Source organism: Lagenorhynchus albirostris, chromosome 8 (genome assembly GCF_949774975.1).
Source record: "Lagenorhynchus albirostris chromosome 8, mLagAlb1.1, whole genome shotgun sequence".
Lineage (NCBI taxonomy): Eukaryota > Metazoa > Chordata > Mammalia > Artiodactyla > Delphinidae > Lagenorhynchus > Lagenorhynchus albirostris.
The window spans coordinates 13,948,281-13,967,580 of record NC_083102.1 but is presented as its reverse complement, the minus strand read 5'-3'; the positions used below and the strand labels follow the sequence as shown (position 1 = coordinate 13,967,580).

At 46.7% G+C, this 19,300-nt stretch overlaps 1 protein-coding gene across 1 annotated transcript in view; it reads right to left on the bottom strand.

Moving 5' to 3' along the window:
* The window catches only part of HIPK2 (homeodomain interacting protein kinase 2), a 386,834-nt gene extending 378,265 nt beyond the window's left edge, over positions 1 to 8,569 (bottom strand). The window contains exon 1 of the mRNA XM_060156554.1: positions 8,385 to 8,569. Within this exon, the coding sequence (XP_060012537.1) occupies positions 8,385 to 8,403 (19 nt within the window). The 5' untranslated portion in view covers positions 8,404 to 8,569. The remainder of the gene's footprint in view (positions 1 to 8,384) is intronic.
* Between the last annotated feature and the right edge of the window lie 10,731 nt (positions 8,570 to 19,300).

Genomic DNA, 19,300 nt, shown 5'->3' with positions numbered 1-19,300 from the left:
CCAGTAACTTAACCCTTTAAGAGGCCTTAAATCCTTTTTGGGGAGTAAGTCATGGTATAATTAAATGAAAGAGTTTCTTTATTTTAACCATTTTCTTATGGAAACATTTCTGTAATACATTAGAGAAACTCCCAGTCTCAGTTAACAGAACATAATGAATATTGATTAATCTTTTCCTGATGGCGCAGGTCATCCTTAATGAATAACAGTGATCACAGTGTGCTGGAGCTTCAAATGTACCTGCCTCAGGGGTGTGTGCCCCCGATCCCTGCCCCCATGACGAGTTCCCCTGAAATTCACTTTCCTGCAGAAGCTCCTGCTATCAGCCTGGATTCTGGTTGAGTCGGTGCAGGGACACAGAACTCGGGAGGGTGTAACTTGCTGCCTTTCTGCACAATTTTAAGAACTTACACGCTGCTTTTTGTCAGAGCTCTGTAAATTCTTCATTGGGGAAAGAAGATCAAACTTCCATAACAAGCAATGAACCAGAGTTTTCCAAACTGCCTTACCATGTGACTTTTAAAAGGATTCCAGACACACAGATCATTAAAATTTGCTTCCTTAATGTCGTGAAACTGGAAGTTCTATACAGAACTGGCACGATGGGTCACTTTTCTTATGATGAGCCCTTGGAAAATCATTTTATATTGTGAATAACCATTCTATAGGTTGAATCAAAAGGGTAATACTGATCTAGAGGAAAATGGTAAAAATATGCGGGGAAAAAAACCTTATTTCATCAGAATGCAATCTGTAACTCTGTGAATCCAAAGTGTCATAACCCAATGTTATGGCAGGTTCTACAGTGATCTTTCACTGAGGATGGACAGTACAACCTGGGGGAAATGCTCTTGTCCATTCATATATTAAACTGCATTCTTTCTGTGACAATGAAGGTTTTATAAAGTCTACAGCATTAGCACATGCAAGAGTCAATCAATTTTAATTCTACTTAAACACGGTGGCATTTAATTAATCAGAACCTACTAGAGCAAAATAAGTTAGGCAAGAATTGCTAAAACAGGCCACTTTCAAAAACACTACAAATCTCTTAAATGCCGTGTTTAGAAATAAGTGGCTGTAAAACCACAAAACTATTTTGCAGTTTTACAGGTTTGCTGCTAAGGAAACCATGAACAAGACGAGAAGACAGCCCTCAGAATGGGAGAAAATATTTGCAAATGAAGCAACTGACAAAGGATTAATCTCCAAAATCTACAAGCAGCTCATGCAGCTCAATAGCAAAAAAAACAACCCAACCCAAAAATGGGCAGAAGACCTAAATAGACATTTCTCCAAAGAAGATATACAGATTGCCAACAGACACATGAAAGGATGCTCAACATCACTAATCATTAGAGAAATGCAAATCAAACTACAGTGAGGTATCACCTCACACCGGTCAGAATGGCCATCATCAAAAAATCTACAAACAACAAATGCTGGAGAGGGTGTGGAGAAAAGGGAACCCTCTTGCACTGTTGGTGGGAATGTAAATTGATACGGCCACTATGGAGAACAGTATGGAGGTTCCTTAAAAAACTACAAATAGAACTACCATATGATCCAGCAATCCCACTACTGGGCATATACCCTGAGAAAACCATAATTCAAAAAGAGTCGTGTACCAAAATGTTCATTGCAGCTCTATTTACAATATCCAGGACGTGGAAGCAACCTAAGTGTCCATTGAAAGATGAATGGATAAAGAAGATGTGACACATATGTACAATGGAATATTACTCAGCCATAAAAAGAAACGAAGTTGAACTATTTGTAGTGAGTTGGATGGACCTAGAGTCTGTCATACAGAGTGAAGTCAGAAAGAGAAAAACAAATACCGTATGCTAACACATATATATGGAATCTAAAAAAAAAATGGTCATGAAGAACCTGGGGGCAAGATGGGAATAAAGACACAGACCAACTAGAGAATGGACTTGAGGATGCGGGGAGGGGGAAGGGTAAGCTGGGACAAAGTGAGACAGTGGCATGGACATATATACACTACCAAATGTAAAATAGACAGCTAGTGGGAAGCAGCAGCATAGCACAGGGAGATGAGCTCGGTGCTTTGTGACCACCTAGAGGGTAGGATAGGGAGGATGGGAGGGAGGGAGACGAAAGAGGGAAGAGGTATGGGGACATATGTATATGTGTAACTGATTCACTTTGTTACAAAGCAGAAACTAACACACCATTCATTGTAAAGCAATTATACCCCAGTAAAGATGTTAAAAAAAAGGTCTGCTGCTTTTTTTTTTATTGGCAACTATTTCACTAGCTTACTTTTTAATGGCAAAGTTACCCATCAGAAAATCACAAGTTGAATGGCTTTGCCTATCGTATCTTTTGCCTTTTCCATTGGCTCTAGACCAAAGATGGAGGAATACGGGCTGCAAGTCTGACTTGTAGCCACTCTCAGGAACACCTCACTTACTCGTAGAGAACCTGGAAAAACAGGTATGGCTTTCGCTGACTCAGAACCTCTAAAGAATTTGACTAACTGTCCTTTCTAAACCTGGACGAATTACACCGAATATTACACCAAATCGTCAAGATTCTTCTGTGCACTCTCTCCTCTTCTTTTGAGAGTAGTTCAACTTTTTTTTTTTAATGACTTATGTCAGCTGCATTCTGTTTCTCAGACTAAATTCTCCCAAGGTCCTTTCCTGCTCTGGGCTCCACGCTCCCAACAGGTGGAGCTAGGTTTTCTTTTTCTACAACTTCCTTCCCTGAGGGATCTGCTGAGTGACCACCCCATCTATATCCCCACCAATAAGTACCACAAAACTACCTGGAATTAAAGATCTCAGCCAGGCAGCAAAGTCAGGAATTAATTCTCCGACAGCCACGTAAGATGAATGGGTCCACTGGCAACGGAGCCGGTAACGCCAAATGCCAAAACCAGAAAGTCTCTGAGCAGCATGTGCAAATCAGAAGTGTAATGTGTTTACAAAGATATAAGATGTAAGTAATGAAAGAGGAAGATGGACTCTTCTGCAAATGAGAGATGGTAATTTCCAGGGATATTTCTAAGGAAATTTGTAATAGCTATTTTCTACATTCAGAAATACTTTTTTGATTCCAAATAAAGAAAATATTTCAAGAGAAAATAGAGAAGTGGGGTCTTTCCTTTATAACTCAAGAAACATGAGCACGTAAGAATTAAGAACCGATGCGAGGGTGCGTGCACGCACACACACACATTAAAGGCATTCCATCTTGAGTCAGACCACGGTCCGGTGAGCTCATGTTTAGTTTTGACTTTCACTTCCCATGCACCCTGAACTCGAGGACAGGGACCCTGCATAAACGTTTGTGAAATGGATGTTTTAAAGACATGCCCTGCCTGTAAAGTGGGTGTGACGGTGCCTATTTTGTGGCTGTTAGGAGGACAAGCGAGTCAATGTGGGTAGAGCGTATGCCACAAATTAAGTCGCAATTACTGCCATTAACTTCAGGCACCTTGGTTTCTTTTAGAGGAAAAAAAAGACCTTTCTATATTCCAGGTTTTCCATTTTCTTTCTCTACCTCCAATCCCTCCCCCACCCCCAATAGGGTACTGCCATACAAAATGGAACTATTATGAGTTTGGGCCTTTCAAGTTCACACTCCATCAGAGGTTATATGACATCTGCTGGCATTATTCTGAACCTCGCCTTTGACAGCAACCCGGAGAGCTTGGATTGTCATCGTAAGACCACCAGAAAGCATCGGCAAATGACATGTTCAGAGAACAATAAAAAATGTTCATGTATCATACCCTCCTGATCGTCACTACTTTGTTCCATATACACCTCAAAGGCGGTTCCTTTAAGATTGGTCTCTACGGGAGGAAGGAAGAGAGAAATAAAGAAACATAAAAAATAAAACACAGGGACCTCCCTGGTGGCGCAGTGGTTAAGAATCTGCCTGCCAATGCAGGGGACACGGGTTCGAGCCCTGGTCCGGGAAGATCCCACATGCCGCAGAGCAACTAAGCCTGTGCGCCACAACTACTGAGCCTGCGCTCTAGAGCCTACGAGCCACAACTACTGAACCCGCGGGCCACAACTACCGAACCTGTGCGCCACAACTACTGAGCCTGAGTTCTAGAGCCTGCGTGCCACAGCTACTGAAGCCGGCGCACCTAGAGCCCGCGCTCCGCAACAAGAGAAGCCTCTGCAATGAGAAGCCCGCGCGCAACAACAAAGAGTAGCCCCCACTCACCGCAACTAGAGAAAGCCCGCGCGCAGCAACGAAGACCCAACGCAGCCAATAAATAAATAAAATAAAATAATAATAATAAATAAATAAAAATAAAATACGAAGAATATGAGCATCTGCAACTTGCATAAAGCACCAAATTTTCTTCTGTAGGAAAATTATGTTTGGTGCACTGATCCAGAGCCTGGCTCATGGTGGGGCGGGTGCCTCCCCTCTGAGGAGCCCTTGGTAGGGAAGCCACCTCTGGGCGCTCCCTCTCCTGGGCTGCTGCCTGGGTTACGAATGGATCCTGATTAAGGGCAAAGATTATCTTTCATACTTTGGGATACTTTCCCAGAGGCACAGCTGCAGCCCCTGAAACTCTGTTCTAATGGCTTGTTGCCTCATTTTTTAAAGTGGCATAGAATGTGCCACTAGAGAAGAGAAATCCTCTACCTGAAACCAGCAGAAGCTCAGCGGGAATAAAGAATCTAGAAAAGTCACAGAGGGGGTCCAAAAAGGCTCTTTCTTCTGTGGCCATAGGGGGTTTATTGTTGCTGGTGCCCAAACTGGAAAAGGAATAGCAGGAGATCAATAATTGGAATGCTGCTACTATTGGTTTTCTAAACTATTTGTGGGTTATTCTTTCCCTGGAGTCATCATGCCTGTAAGCAGCTCAAAAGCTAGAGGGATTTAACACGCACTGAGAAAATGCCTACTACAGCCAAGCGCTTTACCTGTACTCGCTTCTAATGGAGCCCTGGCACAATCGAACAAGGCTTTAAAAAACAAAGCTCAGCGGAGTTAAGTAACACGCCCCAAAGCCATATAGCTAGATTCAAACCCCCAGGTTTCTCTGATTCAAGTATCGTACCACACTGTCCAGGATCAGGGATAAAATTAATGAGCCTTGATTCACTCCTCAAATGTGGTAAGAATGAAAACAATATTTATACTTCCTCATTTTAAAAATATAAAACATAAACACAGGAAAAGATATTTTTGAACAGGTGTCATCAAATTCTCTTAATGGAAGATGATTCAGAATCCACTTCTTGGTAGGTGTCTTCAGGCCCATCTGATGATAGACTTCAGCGCTACAGTTTTGGGAACTCTGACTGATAAGCCAACACTAGTGGACATGGCACAGCCCAGGGACAGTGGAACACAATTAACGTGGGATTTAGGGTCCTCTAATTCAGAACCTATGGCACTATAGACCTTTGTGGTTGGCCTTTGCACTACATATTGGAAAAAGCCTTGCTAAGCAAGTTGATGGAGTAAACATAATTGCAAGGCGAATGTTTAACCTTCTAAAGAAAATAAACCTTTTTAAAGAAGTTTAACTTGATCAGTAACAAGCCACTGAAAACTAATGTGCTATTTATAAACCTATCCTTAAAAGCAAGTCACAGAAGACGGATTATACTTTCCTACCCATTAATTTGTATTATCAAACATACCCTGTTTCCAACAGAGCATTTCTCTCTAAAAACCTGGCAGCTCAGAATGCTCCACTAATGCACTCAGGTCTTCACACCAAATTCCAGCTTGGGGCAACTGCACCCCATTTAAACAAATGAGTACACCCCTGAATTCCAGCTGAAATGCCTCACCTGTCATTATCCTTCTCCTGAGAACCCCATGTTCAATCTTTCAGTAGCTTAAAAACTATTAGAAATCACTCCTCTTGGAGAATTCCACAGGAAAAGCCCTGCTCCTTCAGGATACACACAAGGTGTCCATGTGCTCTGATGGGGATACGGTAAAAATCAGGTTCGCTAAATCAAGCAGACGTCACCAAGGAGGGAAAAAGGAGGTCACTGGAGTCTTAGAGGCACTCATAGCAGGACGGAAATGTGGGTTCCGCAATACAATGCCTGATTATAGAGGGCACCTGTCTGTTTTAGAGCATGACCAACAGTCTCTTTCGAAAAAGACCCAGACCTAAGCTTGTGCAGAGTGAAGCTGGGACTGCTTGAGGAGGGGTGAGAAGACTAGAAGAATGACAAAGGTATGCAGAAACTGTCTCAGAATCAAAGGGCACAAAGCACAGGAATAATTAAGAGAGCACACAGACAAGACTGAGGGAAACCCAGGGTGGACAGGGGGGACCAGGCAGGTCACCTGGGACACAGACAGCAGGCTTGCAAATTTAAAAAGTGAGGTCCTGAGACCTTTGAGATCGGTGATGATTCTTACACCACAACATCTTACACACCCAGAGGTCTTTATCTGGTGTCATGCACTAGAAGAGCACTGTTGGAAAAACAGGAGTGCCAAGTCTTGGCCTCAGGGGTATGGCCTACATTCCATATGGATTTAGAATGCAAGGGAGGAGAACAGCACAGTTCCCAGGATGGCTTTCCACAAAGTTGACTAAATACATCCCAACCCACACACCCAGCCCCTTGTGAAAAGGGAAAGCAGCCCTTTACTATAGTTCTCAATTCAATGCCAAGTTCCTTCTCCAGTGCTCACCCGGAGTGTCCAGCAGAGGGAGTCTCAAAAGAGGTACTTAATAAAGAGAAAATTGTTTCATTTTAACACTCCACAGACAGTGGAAGCATTGACTGTAGCCCCCTCCCAGAGACACAGACAAACAATGAACGCCCGACTGGGTCCTCCTAGCGGGTTCACAGAGCCACCGGCTCGCTCTTTTCTGCGTGGTGGAGTGATCAGAAATTTCGTTTTGTTTTGCTGAATGGTTAAATGGACCTTGTGTTCTTCAGAATCAAAGAGGAAAGCCCCTGGAATAACATCTCTCTGTTGCCTTCTAAACAGGCCCCTTTGTTTCTAAGAGAGTCTGAAAAAAAAATATTTACAGTCCATAGGTTATTTACAGCCTCGTTATCCAGGACCTGACTGGTAACTTTATTCCACCCAGAAACCTAATTCATTTGGAGCCCTGGAACTAATAACAGATTTTCTTTTCAGATAAGTTTTTTTTTAATCTGCCTTTATAACAGAGATAAAACTATTAATGCGTTCCCTGTCTCACTCGCCAGGACAGCTCTCCGGATTTACAGAGGATTAAAATCTCCTCGCCCCTCCTCTCTGTTCCCCCACAAACCCCTGCCCCTCTCATTTGCTATTTCATCCACAGAATATCTGAACAAAACCGAAAGAAAGCCGGATGGACTGACGCTAAAAGTATGTAAAGGCTGCTACTTCAGTGATTGCACGAGAAAACATTTTCACGATGAAAATGACTGAAAAAAATCAGGCACCCTTTGGTTCAAAATTCCTCCTACTACAAGCACACAAAAAACACACCGAAGTGTAAAAACTTAGTTGATTTCAGTTTGATTTCTGCCTGGAAGCTGACAGAACTGACTGAAGAGAAACGAAAGAGAGAGGGAGTGCAGGGGAAAACGTAGCGCTCGTGCCCTTCCGTTCCTTTCTTTCTTCCTAAAGACAGATCAGAAAAAGGACCCGACGCCAGGTGAAGGTGCACGACGCAGGTTTACCCAGACCGATCGAGACGAACAGACGTCTTGGCTGCCTCCCCGACTTGAAAACCTAAACTACATTTTCCCCTTACACACGCTAATGCGGGGAGATTTTAGCCTACTGCATTGTTCTGCCTGGGTCTGAAATGGACTTTTCCTCCCGACCCCCTCTCATCACCTAGCCCCGTACATTCCGACCCGACAGCCCCCCAAAATCAGAGGCTCGCGAAGAATAAAGGAGCGTGGGGTGGGAGTGGAGGGAAATGGGAAGGGAGCTGCGAGGACAGAGAGTGGAAAGCACATCCTCTTAAAGGTAATTTTCTTTGGGGGAGGGGGGAGGAGGAAAGCTACACCGTATCACCTTTATTTATTCCAAATAAATAAAGAGCACCGTCATGGGTCTGTCTTTTCCCCGGCGCCCCCTCCTAATTTCTTTTCTTCGGCCAGGAGCCCACCCTCGCACCCACCAACACCCGCCCCCCCCCCCCCACCGCCTCTTTCTCCACCCTGGAAATAAGATCTGTTCGATTCCGGATCCCGGCCGTTCGCTGGGCGAGGGTGGGGGCGGCGTGGAGGGGGCGGGCAGCCGGTTCGAGCCCCGGGGGTGGGGCGCGGAGGCCGGGCGCCCGGGGGCTGCGGGCCCGGGGGCTGCCCGGCGAGGGGCGGCGGGCAGAACAAAGCTGCGGGGGCCGCGGCGGCTAGGCGACGCGGGGCGAGCGGGGTCGGCGGGCCGGCGCCGCTTACCTTCGTACACGGGGGCCATCGGGGCCGGGGTGTCCGCGATTCATGGCAACGGAGAAGGGAACGCGGCGCGCGAGCTCGGCCCCCCCAGCCTCAGTCGGAATCTGCCATCTTGAGCCTGTGTCTCCGCTCTCCGCGCAGCCGGGGCCGCCAGCGCCCGCATCACCGCCTCACTTGGCCGGCGCCGGGGGAGGGGGCCGGGCGCCGCCGCCGCCGCCGCCGCCGCCGCGGCCCGGGCCCTGCGCGGGGCTCCGGGGCAGCCGGGCGGACGGGCGCAGCGGCCGAGGCCGAGGGCCGAGCGGCCGCGGCCCCCGAGCGGGTCCGCGGTGGGGCGGGAGCCGGGGCGGGCAGCGCGCGGCCAGTCCCCGGCCGGGGCTCAGCTCAGCATGGCTGTGTGTGGGGGCTTCGGCAAAAGTTGCACGGGAGGCGGAGGAGGGGCGGGAGGAGCCGGGGGAGGGGCGGGGGACGGGGGCGGGAGCGGCGGCCGAGCGCGAGCGAGCGAGCGAGCGAGCCCGGAGAGCGGATTCCGCGCGCAATCGAGCGCCGATGGCACGGATGCGAGGCGGGGAAGGCCGAGCCTAGGGCAGGAGCGGGCGAGGCCAGGGAGGCTCGGCGAGGCCAGGGAGGCTCGGCGCGGTCCGGTGTGCACACGCTTCAGCTCTGATTGGCAAAGGGGAGCCGGTCCGCAGGGGTAGCAGCCAGAACTTTGTGTGTGCGCGCGAGCTGGGCGGGAGGGGGAACAGACCAGAAGGGGAGCCCCGGCCGGCAGCGGCTCGCCCTTCTCGCACCTGGTTGGCGCTCCCTGAGATCGGTGTGCGATGAATGAATGGAGGAGTGGGCGCACGCCGTCCTCGCGGGGAGGATGAGTAAGCGGAGGAGCTTTTGAAATCCAAATGAGGTCAGAGATGCAGAAGCCATTCCGAGCACGCTTAAGAAATGCAGCCCCCGGGTGGTCGCTGGATTCCTGCGGGAATCAGGTTTCCGCCCGGTCCTCACGCCTACGGTGTCCTGAGGGCACCCCGCAACCCCCATAACCTGGACGGGTGGTTCCCTCCACCTGCCTCAACGCTCTCTCCGAACAGGGCTTCAACTAAACACGCTCCAGACCCTCCCCAGCCCGAAGCCTCGCCAGTTCACTGCTGCAGCTTCTTCTTGGATTCTGTGATGGGATGCCCTGCCGTCGCCCCCAACTTAAGAAGACTGGGGCCTCCTCTTAGTGACACATAGATTGATCATAAAAGATATTCAGTGGATGGCAAGCAGCTTTTTTAAAAAATGAAGTGTACTAGAATAGAAAAGATTAGACCCATTGCCCTTAGTAAGAGTACCCGTTTATTTCATAAACCTTTTGTTTCAGTTATATATACTGAACAACTGTGCTGGACCAGGATACAAGTTGTATTTCCTGCTGTGGGTCATAGGTCAAAAGTTTGAAATCTGTATTTGGGGAATATAAAATAATGAACAAACCCATTATTTTCCCACTACCTCTTATCCTTTCCAACCTCCATACCCTGTCAGCACACCCCCCCAAAAAAAACCCAAAGACAAGCCCTTTCACACACTTACCTAGTTTTGTTAGTAGCACATCATTCCCCCTTTGTCTCAGGATGGCCTTTGACCCTGCTGTCTTCCTTGCCCCTATATTCAGTGCTACACTTTACACAGCTTCTCTTAGCCTAATGTGACTCACATTTGCAGAATCCTAGATTACCATTGCTAAAGGGGGTCTCAGAGATCATGTGGGCCAGCCATGCCCTTTTAGAATTGAAAAGATGACGCCCAGGGAAATGAAGTATATTGCCCAGTGTTAACACAGTATTAAATCTTAGAGTTCAGTATGGAGATTCCTTAAAAAACTAAAAATAGAACTACCATATGATCCAGCAATCCCACTCCTGGGCATATATCTGGAGAAAGCCATAGTCCAAAAAGATACATGCACCCCAGCGTTCATTGCAGCGCTATTTATGATAGCCAAGACACAGAAGCAACCTAAATGTCCATTGACAGAGGAATGGATAAAGAAGATGCAGTACATATATACAATGGAATATTACTCAGCCATAAAAAGGAACAAAATTGGGTCATTTGTAGAGATGTGGATGGACTTAGAGACTGTCATACAGAGTGAAGTAAGAAAGAGGAAAAACAAATATCGTATATTAATGCATATATGTGGAATCTGAAAATAATTGGTATAGACAATCTTATTTACAAAGCAGAAATAGAGACACAGACGTAGAGAACAAACATATGGATACCAAGGGGAAAGGGGTGGGGTGGGATGAATTGGGAGATTGGGATTGACATATATACACTATTGATACTATGTATAAAATAGAAAACGAATGAGAACCTACTGTATAGCACAGTAGGAACTCTACTCAATGCTCTGCGGTGACCTAAATGGGAAGGAAATGAAAAACGAGGAGATACATGTATACGTATAGCTGATTCACTTTGCCCTACAGTAGAAACTAACACAACATTGTAAAGCAACTATACTCCAATAAAATTTTTTTTTAAAAGGCAGAAAACAACAATCAATCAATCAGTCAATCTTAGGGTTAAGCTCTTGGCTCCCACTCTGGTGTTCTTTGCTTCGTACCATTCATTCATTCCCTTTTTTCTGTCCCCCTGCCATCTTTTACTGGTCCTCATCCCAGTTCACCCTGAGCACTTCTACCTTCAAAACATACAGTTTTGACTATGCCAGGCTCCTGCTAACAACCTTCAAGGAGTCAACCTGTGCACATAGGGCTGAGTTTCCTAGCTCCTTGGCTCTGAATCAAGGCAGGCAGGCTCCGACTTACCTTTCTAAGCACATGAGTTCAGCAAGTCCCTGCCTCTCCAGCCAGACTGGTTTACTCGTGGTCCTCTCCCAACCTTGCCCAGCTGTGCCTTTGTGCCTTTGTCCAAGCTGCTGCTTTCCCACCGAGGATGCCTTCTCCATCTTCTCTCTTTAACCAGATTCCACCTGTGCCTGACTCATTTCCTTCACAAAATGGCCTGAGGCAGCATGAGATTAAGACAGACCTGATTCCGATCCCAGCTCTTCCACTTAGTAGCTGTGTGAACTTGATCAAATTATTTAACCTCTCTGATCTTCAGTTTCTGCATCTTAATTATAATGAGAATAGTAATAATAATAATATTCTTCCCTTGTACCTATAAGTCTCTATCATGACCTTTACCATACAGGTATAATCTCTCGTCCCCTTTCCAGCACTATCTAATAGAATTTTATGCAGTGCTGGGAATGTAACCATTTGTGGCTCTGGAGTGCATTAAATGTGGCTGGTATGACTGAGGAACTGAATTTTTCATTTTAATTGATTTTAATAGCCAACATATGGCTAGTGGCTACCTTATTGGATAATGCATCTCTAAAATGTTAAGCTCAGTGGGGGCAGAGACCATCTTGGTTGATGTTGTACCTCCAGCAATGAGCACGCTGCCTGACACATGGTAGGTACTGCAAAAATATTTGTTTGATGAATAATAGCTATCATTTATAGCATGCTCCCTTGTGTCAAGCACAACACCAAGAACTCGGTGTAACTTATTTCGTACAGTCCCAATCTAACTGATTTTTTATCTTCTCTTTCTCCTGCCCGTCACACACACTCTGTTGGGCTCGGCATACTCCAGTCTAGATGGCTGACTCTCCTTTACTGTATTGGCACCCTGTCCCCACAACTGGGTTGGCAGCATCTTGGGGCAAGGTCCATGGCATACTTGTTTGGATGTCCCTCGGCTCAGGTCTTGCACTGATTCATGTGTAGTAGCTGTCTCTAACTTCGTCCCCGCTGCTGTGTAGCCATGAGTGACTCTAGGCAGTCTCACTCTCTGGAATACCTCCTCTGTCCTCCCAAAATTCATATGTTGAAACCCTAACTGCTGGTACCTCAGAATGTGACTGTATTTGGAGATGGGGCTCTTTAAAGAGGTAATTAAGTTAAAAGGAGGTCATTCGGGTGGGCGTTAATCCAATATAGCTGGGGTCCTTATAAAAAGAGAATTAAGACAGAGACACCAGAGGAAAGACCACATGAAGACACAGGGAGAAGGAGGCCCCCTGCAAGCCAAGCAAAGAGGACTTAGAAGAAACCAACCCTGTCTACGCTTGGATCTCAGAGACTCCAGCACTGTGACAAAATTAATTTTGGTTGTAAAGCCACACGGTTTGTGGTACGGCAGCCCAAGCAAACTAATATATCCCACTAGAAGGCAAATTAAAATGAAGAAAGATCATTTGTGTCAACTGAAAACATCTTGAGGGCTTCCCTGGTGGCGCAATGGTTGAGAGTCCGCCTGCCGATGCGGGGGACACGGGTTCGTGCCCCGGTCCGGGAAGATCCCACATGCCACAGAGCGGCTGGGCCCGTGAGCCATGGCTGCTGAGCCTGCGCGTCCGGAGCCTGTGCTCCGCAACGGGAGAGGCCACAACAGTGAGAGGCCCGCGTACCGCAAGAACCGTCTTGGGTGTGGAAATGGAGTCCCATGAAAGAAGAGGAAGATGGAACCCAACAGACAAGCCCCGCCCACCTGCTCTTCAGATCACCGTGCCCAAAGCCGACCCATGTGATGCACAACTTCAGTAGAAAACGTTCAGCTGAGCTAGCACACTTGGCATCGTATAGATGGGAAATGTTATTTAAATGAATTTAGATACGTTTTCATGATTTGACAGATTGAATCTGCTTGCCTGTCTCCCTTCCCTCCAGTGACAGCAGTCAGGTGAGAGGGGGATATAAACCCAACAGCGAAACTCCACTGAGGGAGAGCGGGAGAGCAGGAAGGGAGAGAATCTGAGACGGAGTCCCGGGGGGCACCAGTATTTGAAAGATGGGAAGAGGGAAAAGAACAGGAGAGAGCAGGGAAGGAGGAGGAAAACCTGCCCGGATGGTCCCTTGACATCCTAGGGCAGAGACCATTGCAAAGGGAGGTGAGGTCAGCAGGGCTGCGTGCTAATCAGGGGTCACACAAGACGCGTGTGGGGTGCATCCAAAGGACTGAGCAACAAGAGTTACATTAGTGCCTTTAGTGAGACTAATTATGGGGCACATGTAGGGTTCTTAAATTCAGCCTCCAAAGAATGCGTAGTGTTTGACAGGGGGAGATGGGAGGAAGGGAGGAGGGTCAGGGAGGCGCCAGAAGAGGGCACTAGAGAGCATTCCAGACCCAGAGCACGACCAAAGTCCCGGGGTGAGACACGAGATGGGCCCAGGAGCTAGCACATTTGGCTTAGAGATAGTATGCATTGTATTTTATTTGTTTAATAAACACATTAGCACCTAGACAGTGTTCTAAGATGTTTACAAATATTAGCTCACTTAACAAATCCAGTATTTTACACTACATAGAACTCTAGGTTGCCGATAGACCATTTAACTTCGGTATGCTACGAGAAACATAATAAAGGCAAGAGAACTGGAAAGGATTTAGTAACCACCTACAGCAGTTACCTCTTCTAAATCTGCTTTCTACCAAATGGCATGAGTAATATCTTTCTCAGGGATCAGTAGAGTAAACATGGAGGAGCTTGGACCTCGTTTCAAGTTCATTTTGCTCACAGGACAAGTGACAAAGGGTCTTTTCTTCATTTATGCCTGCAGTTGTGAAAATGCACACCATTTTGTTATCCTCAACACCATATTGTTATCCTCAAAGGATATTGTTATCCTCAGGGCCACAAGATGGAGAGATTTTTCTCTGTGATGTACACATTCAGGTGTGCATGTCTTGTTCTCACTCTCAGGGTGCTCACCGTCTGCAGGCCCTGCAGGTTGCACCTCATTCAGACTTGGTGTGTGTTGCCCTCATTTGCCTTCCTGGGCCTTATTTCTGGGTCGGAGGCTGTGGCTTTGTCTTTGAGGATGTGGCCAGCGGGAGGCAGTTCACTTTTCCGGATTCATCTTTCCAGATCTCACCTCTTTTTTGGCGTTTTGCTCTTTGTGTGTTTTCCTCTCTCTCTCTCTCTCTCTTTTTTTTTTTTTTTTTTTTTTTTGCAGTACGCGGGCCTCTCACTGTTGTGGCCTCTCCCGTTGCGGAGCACAGGCTCCAGACGCGCAGGCTCAGTGGCCATGGCTCATGGGCCTAGCCGCTCCGTGGCATGTGGGATCTTCCCGGACTGGGGCACGAACCTGTGTCCCCTGCATCGGCAGGCGGACTCTCAACCACTGCGCCACCAGGGAAGCCCTCCTCTCTCTTTGACAATGTATCTGTCTCATCTTCTTTTCCTCTGTATCTTTCTACCTCTTCCACACATTATTTCTTCTCTCTCTCCTTTCCCCTTTATTATGATTCTGTTTCTTAACAAGTCACAATGCAGGCCTATATTTGTTTTACTTATTCTTAAGAAATTACTTCCTATTTCTGCTTTAAACCTTCGATCGTCGGAAATGATACATTTTGCGTGGAACTGGTGTTTAATAACTACAGGACTCCTTAAACAAAAGCTTCAGGGGCAGGGCATTATACCACAGAGGATGTGAAAGGCTGGACACTGCATTCAAATCAGGAAAAACAGGAGCTATGGCTTTAAGGGCAAAGGGTAGAGTGAGGCTTGGCAGGGTGAAGGGAGTCTGTTTGTGGAAATGGCAGCCTTGGAGGAATTACACCAGCAAAATCAGGGGAATAGGGAAACCATTCATTTTCTGCTTCTGCTCCTAGAAGAAAAACGATCAGACACCTGAACGGGGATACGGGAAAGGTAAAGAGAGGCAGGAATGGCATTCAGCAGAAAAGAGTTATAGAAAAAAACCAACTCACAAAAAACCCCAAACCACAATCAGCCTGTGAATGTAAAACAAGCTGTGATGTAGACACAGAGAAGATGGGGTGATTTTGTTGGAGGTTTCAGGAATGGCAGATTAGGGTGGATCTGCAGGAGAAAAAGAAGCAATCCAGCCCTGCAGGGAAATTTCTGTGATGAGGGAAGATGGGTAATAGCTTGGTTTGCCTGACATGCGGTCCAGGCTGAACTTGGATAAACTAGGCAGACATGGCAGAGAGAGAAGCCTCTAGCTCAAGAGTGGATGCAGAAAGGAGGGCAGACACAGGAAGAGCTCTTTGAAAAGCCCGAGGGTCCGGTTAAGCCAAGTTAAACCTAGCTCAGTGATTAATCAGTGGGATTGAGCATTTCTGTGCTGTGCACAGTTTGTATCGTAAAGTCTCCTCCCCCGGCATGAAAGAGCCTGCCCCTATGTGGCAACCCCCAGAGGGAGATTGACTGGAATGGCAGAGGGCTGTCAGGGCTGGCTCTTTGCTCTGATGTTGCCGTGAGCTCTTCGATGCCAAATCCAGTGCCCTTTTCCAGCTCCTCCCCTGGTTGATCTCTAGAAACACATTAGTTAGATGCTGTTAATCCCTTCATTGTTCTTGAATCAATCCCCTCCCTTTTCATAACAATGCACTTATAAAATTTCCCTTCAATTCTCTTGGTCATTCCTTCTCTCTCCCTTTCTTCCTTCCTTTCTTTCTTTCTTCCTTCATTTCTCTCTCTCTCTCTCTCTCTCCCTTTCACTCTCTCTCCCTTTCTCTTCCTGTCTTCCTTCCTTCCTTTCTTTTTCTTTCTTTCTTTCTTTCCTCCCTTCCTCCCTCCCTCCCTTTCTTTCTTTCTTTCCTTTTTCTTTCTTTCTTTCCCTTTCTTTCTTTTCACCAAGAAATTCCATTCATCAAATGTTCAGTGATTGCTTACTATGTGTTAGAGTCTATAGCGGGAGCTGGGAGTAAAAAGGGAATAAGCCACAGAACCCCTTTTCAGGGAGCTCCGGTTCAAAACTACCAGGTAAAGTGTACAATACAGTATGGTGAGTACAACAGTTAAAAGATGCACATGGTCAAAAGCTGGCACAGAGAGACAAATGGCAAGGAGTATGTTTATAGGACGGGGGTAGATGGGCGTCTGTGCCCAGCAGCATGAATTCTGGCTTGGGGACAGTATGTAGAAAGGCATGTGTGTCCAGGATCCGTAAGAAGTCTGAATACTGCTAAACACAAAGAGCAGTGGTCAGGGAGGGATGCCAAGTCAACGAATTTGGGTACATAGTCTATATGTGCTAGGTGTGGGGAGAAAATGAGTTCAATTTTGAACTGTTGAGTTTAAGGTTCCTATGAGATATTCAGATAGGAATGCTCAGTTACCAAGTGGGTGTAGGGGGCTGGGGGCTAAAAAAAATTTGAGTCATCAGTATATCATGGGTGGCTAATCCCATGGGAGCAGGGAGATCACACAGGGAGAGGTTATATATACATGGTGGTGTTTCTCGAAGTGTGGTCCTTGGGTCACCCGCATCAAAACCACACAGGGGCTTTCTAAAGATGCAGATTCCTCGGGGGGAATCCCAAACCTACTGACTCAGGAATCTCTGAGGGTAGTGCCTGGAAATCTGCATTTTAAATTCACCCCCGAGAGAATACAGTTATAACAGGGAAGTTCAACAGCCACTGGTCTGGGGCAGCCACTGGTATGAGAAGCTAAGAGTTTAAAGGATGGAACTCAGAAGGGGAAGACCTAATCCTTCAAGGGGCTGTGTGATTTTCTCTAGGATTAGGTGCTACCCCAGAGTCCTGACATCTTGGAGATGAACTGACTTGGAACCACTAATTTCCAAGCATCTTGTTAAGTGAGAGGAGTGAGGTCTTTTTTTTTTTTTTTTTTTTTGCGGTTACGTGGGCCCCTCACTGTCGTGGCCTCTCCCGTTGCGGAGCACAGGCTCCGGACGCGCAGGCTCAGCGGCCATGGCTCACGGGCCCAGCCGCTCCGCGGCATGTGGGATCTTCCCGGACCGGGGCACGAACCCGTGTCCCCTGCATCGGCAGGCGGACTCTCAACCACTGCGCCACCAGGGAAGCTCTAGTTTTTTTTTTTGTTTAAAAAAAAAAAAGGTTCTTTTGTCATAGAATTCTGAGGACTTTCACTGTACGTGTGAGATAAATTTGAATTTTTAAAGAATTTCTTTTGAAATGTGGCAGTATCTTCAGCTCACGTTCTGTTTGCTGTGGGTGATACACTTAATCAACATTCAGAAACTGCTGATTTGCTTATCTTTTCTTGAGGAGACATATACTGCCTGGCTGATTTGAGCTAGCTTGTCTGGTTGAGTTGGATGTTTCAATAGAAGGCAGAACAAAAACGAAAAGTAAGATTTCTTTTTAATATTCTTAAATTTCCTTGTGTTCTTTCAACACTGTTTTGCTGATTCTAACTCCTGAACGTTAAATCCTGTGTTAAATAACCACTGAGAGGGGAAAGTGGTGAGCAGCAGGGAGGGGTCAGAGTTCTTTCTTCAGGAAAATAGGCTGGTGAATAACAAGAATACATCACTGGGCACCTGAGTCTGAACTTTGGGCAAAGCCAGGCCATGCCTGGAGAGCATGTGCTAGAAACGGGCTCAACAGGGCATTAGGTATGAGACCAACCCTGCCCACCTTGTCCCCCAACCCCCGCTGTCCTTCACTGAACCGCATTTCCCTTACCCAGTGTTCTTAAACTTTTTTTTTTTTTTTTTTGCAGTACGCGGGCCTCTCACTGTTGCGGCCTCTCCCGTTGTGGAGCACAGGCTCCAGATGCGCAGGCTCAGCGGCCATGGCTCACGGGCCCAGCCGCTCCGTGGCATGTGGGATCTTCCGGGACCAGGGCACGAACCCGTGTCCCCTGCATCGGCAGGCGGACTCTCAACCACTGCGCCACCAGGGAAGCCCCTTAAACTATTTTGTTCCATGAACTCCCTGGAAGTCTGGTGGAGCCTAGGTACCCCTTCTTAGAGAAATGCTTTTAGATGTATTAAAAAAACACATAAGGTTACAAAAGAATCTAATTACATTGAGATACAGTTATTAAATATATGTTTCTTTATCGATACATTAAATAACAAGACCTAACTGAAGGCGCAATAGTTACAAAGTAGTGATGAATATGAAAAATAGTTCAAGTTGCCCATAACAACTGTCAATATGATATAAAAATACCTGTGGCTTCCATTGGTGATAAAATCACAGGTACTGCAATTACTCTTGTGGTTGGCTGCCTACAGTCAGATTTGAAGATTTAAGGTTCATGAAAATAAAGAAGTTACTTTTTTTCCCCATCTAAGTTCACAGATCCTCTGAATTGTATCCATGAACCCCTTGTGGGTATGGAACTCCAAGATAAGAATCCCTGCCCTTATCCTATTCTGCTATCTTTCTGCAGAGTATTTTTATTACTTTCTAACATATATTATTTACTTATTTTTAAGTTCATTTTTTACTGTCTGATTCTCCTAATTAAAATGTAAACTCCAGGGCTTCCCTGGTGGCGCAGTGGTTGAGAGTCCACCTGCCGATGCAGGGGACACGGGTTCGTGCCCCGGTCCGGGAAGATCCCACATGCCGCGGAGCGGCTGAGCCCGTGAGCCATGGCCGCTGAGCCTGCGCGTCCGGAGCCTGTGCTCCGCAACGGGAGAGGCCGCAACAGTGAGAGGCCCGCGTACCGCAAAAAAAAAAAAAAAAAAAAAAGTAAACTCTAGGAATTCCCTGGTGGTCCAGTGGCTAAGACTCAGCGCTTTCAGTGCAGTGGCCCAGGTTCAATCCTGGTTGGGGAGCTAAGATCCCACAAGCGGCATGGCGCAGCCAGAAAAATAAGGCAAGTAAACACACAACGGTATGGTGTGATTAATGCTCTGATGGACAAAGGGCAAGAGCTGTAGGAGGGTAACTCATGAGATCCTGAGGCCCATGAAATTCAGTCTTAGAGTCAGACTCAAGGACAGTCCATTGGCTCCAAGTAATTTCAATTTTTTTTTTCATTTCTGGAACAGCACAAAGGTGGGTTCAAACTCATAGTGCATGACAAGAATAATTAAATCTCCTTTTATTTTACCCCCAGATTTTATTTTCTTCTCTCAGTCACCCCAGGATTTTGTGGTACA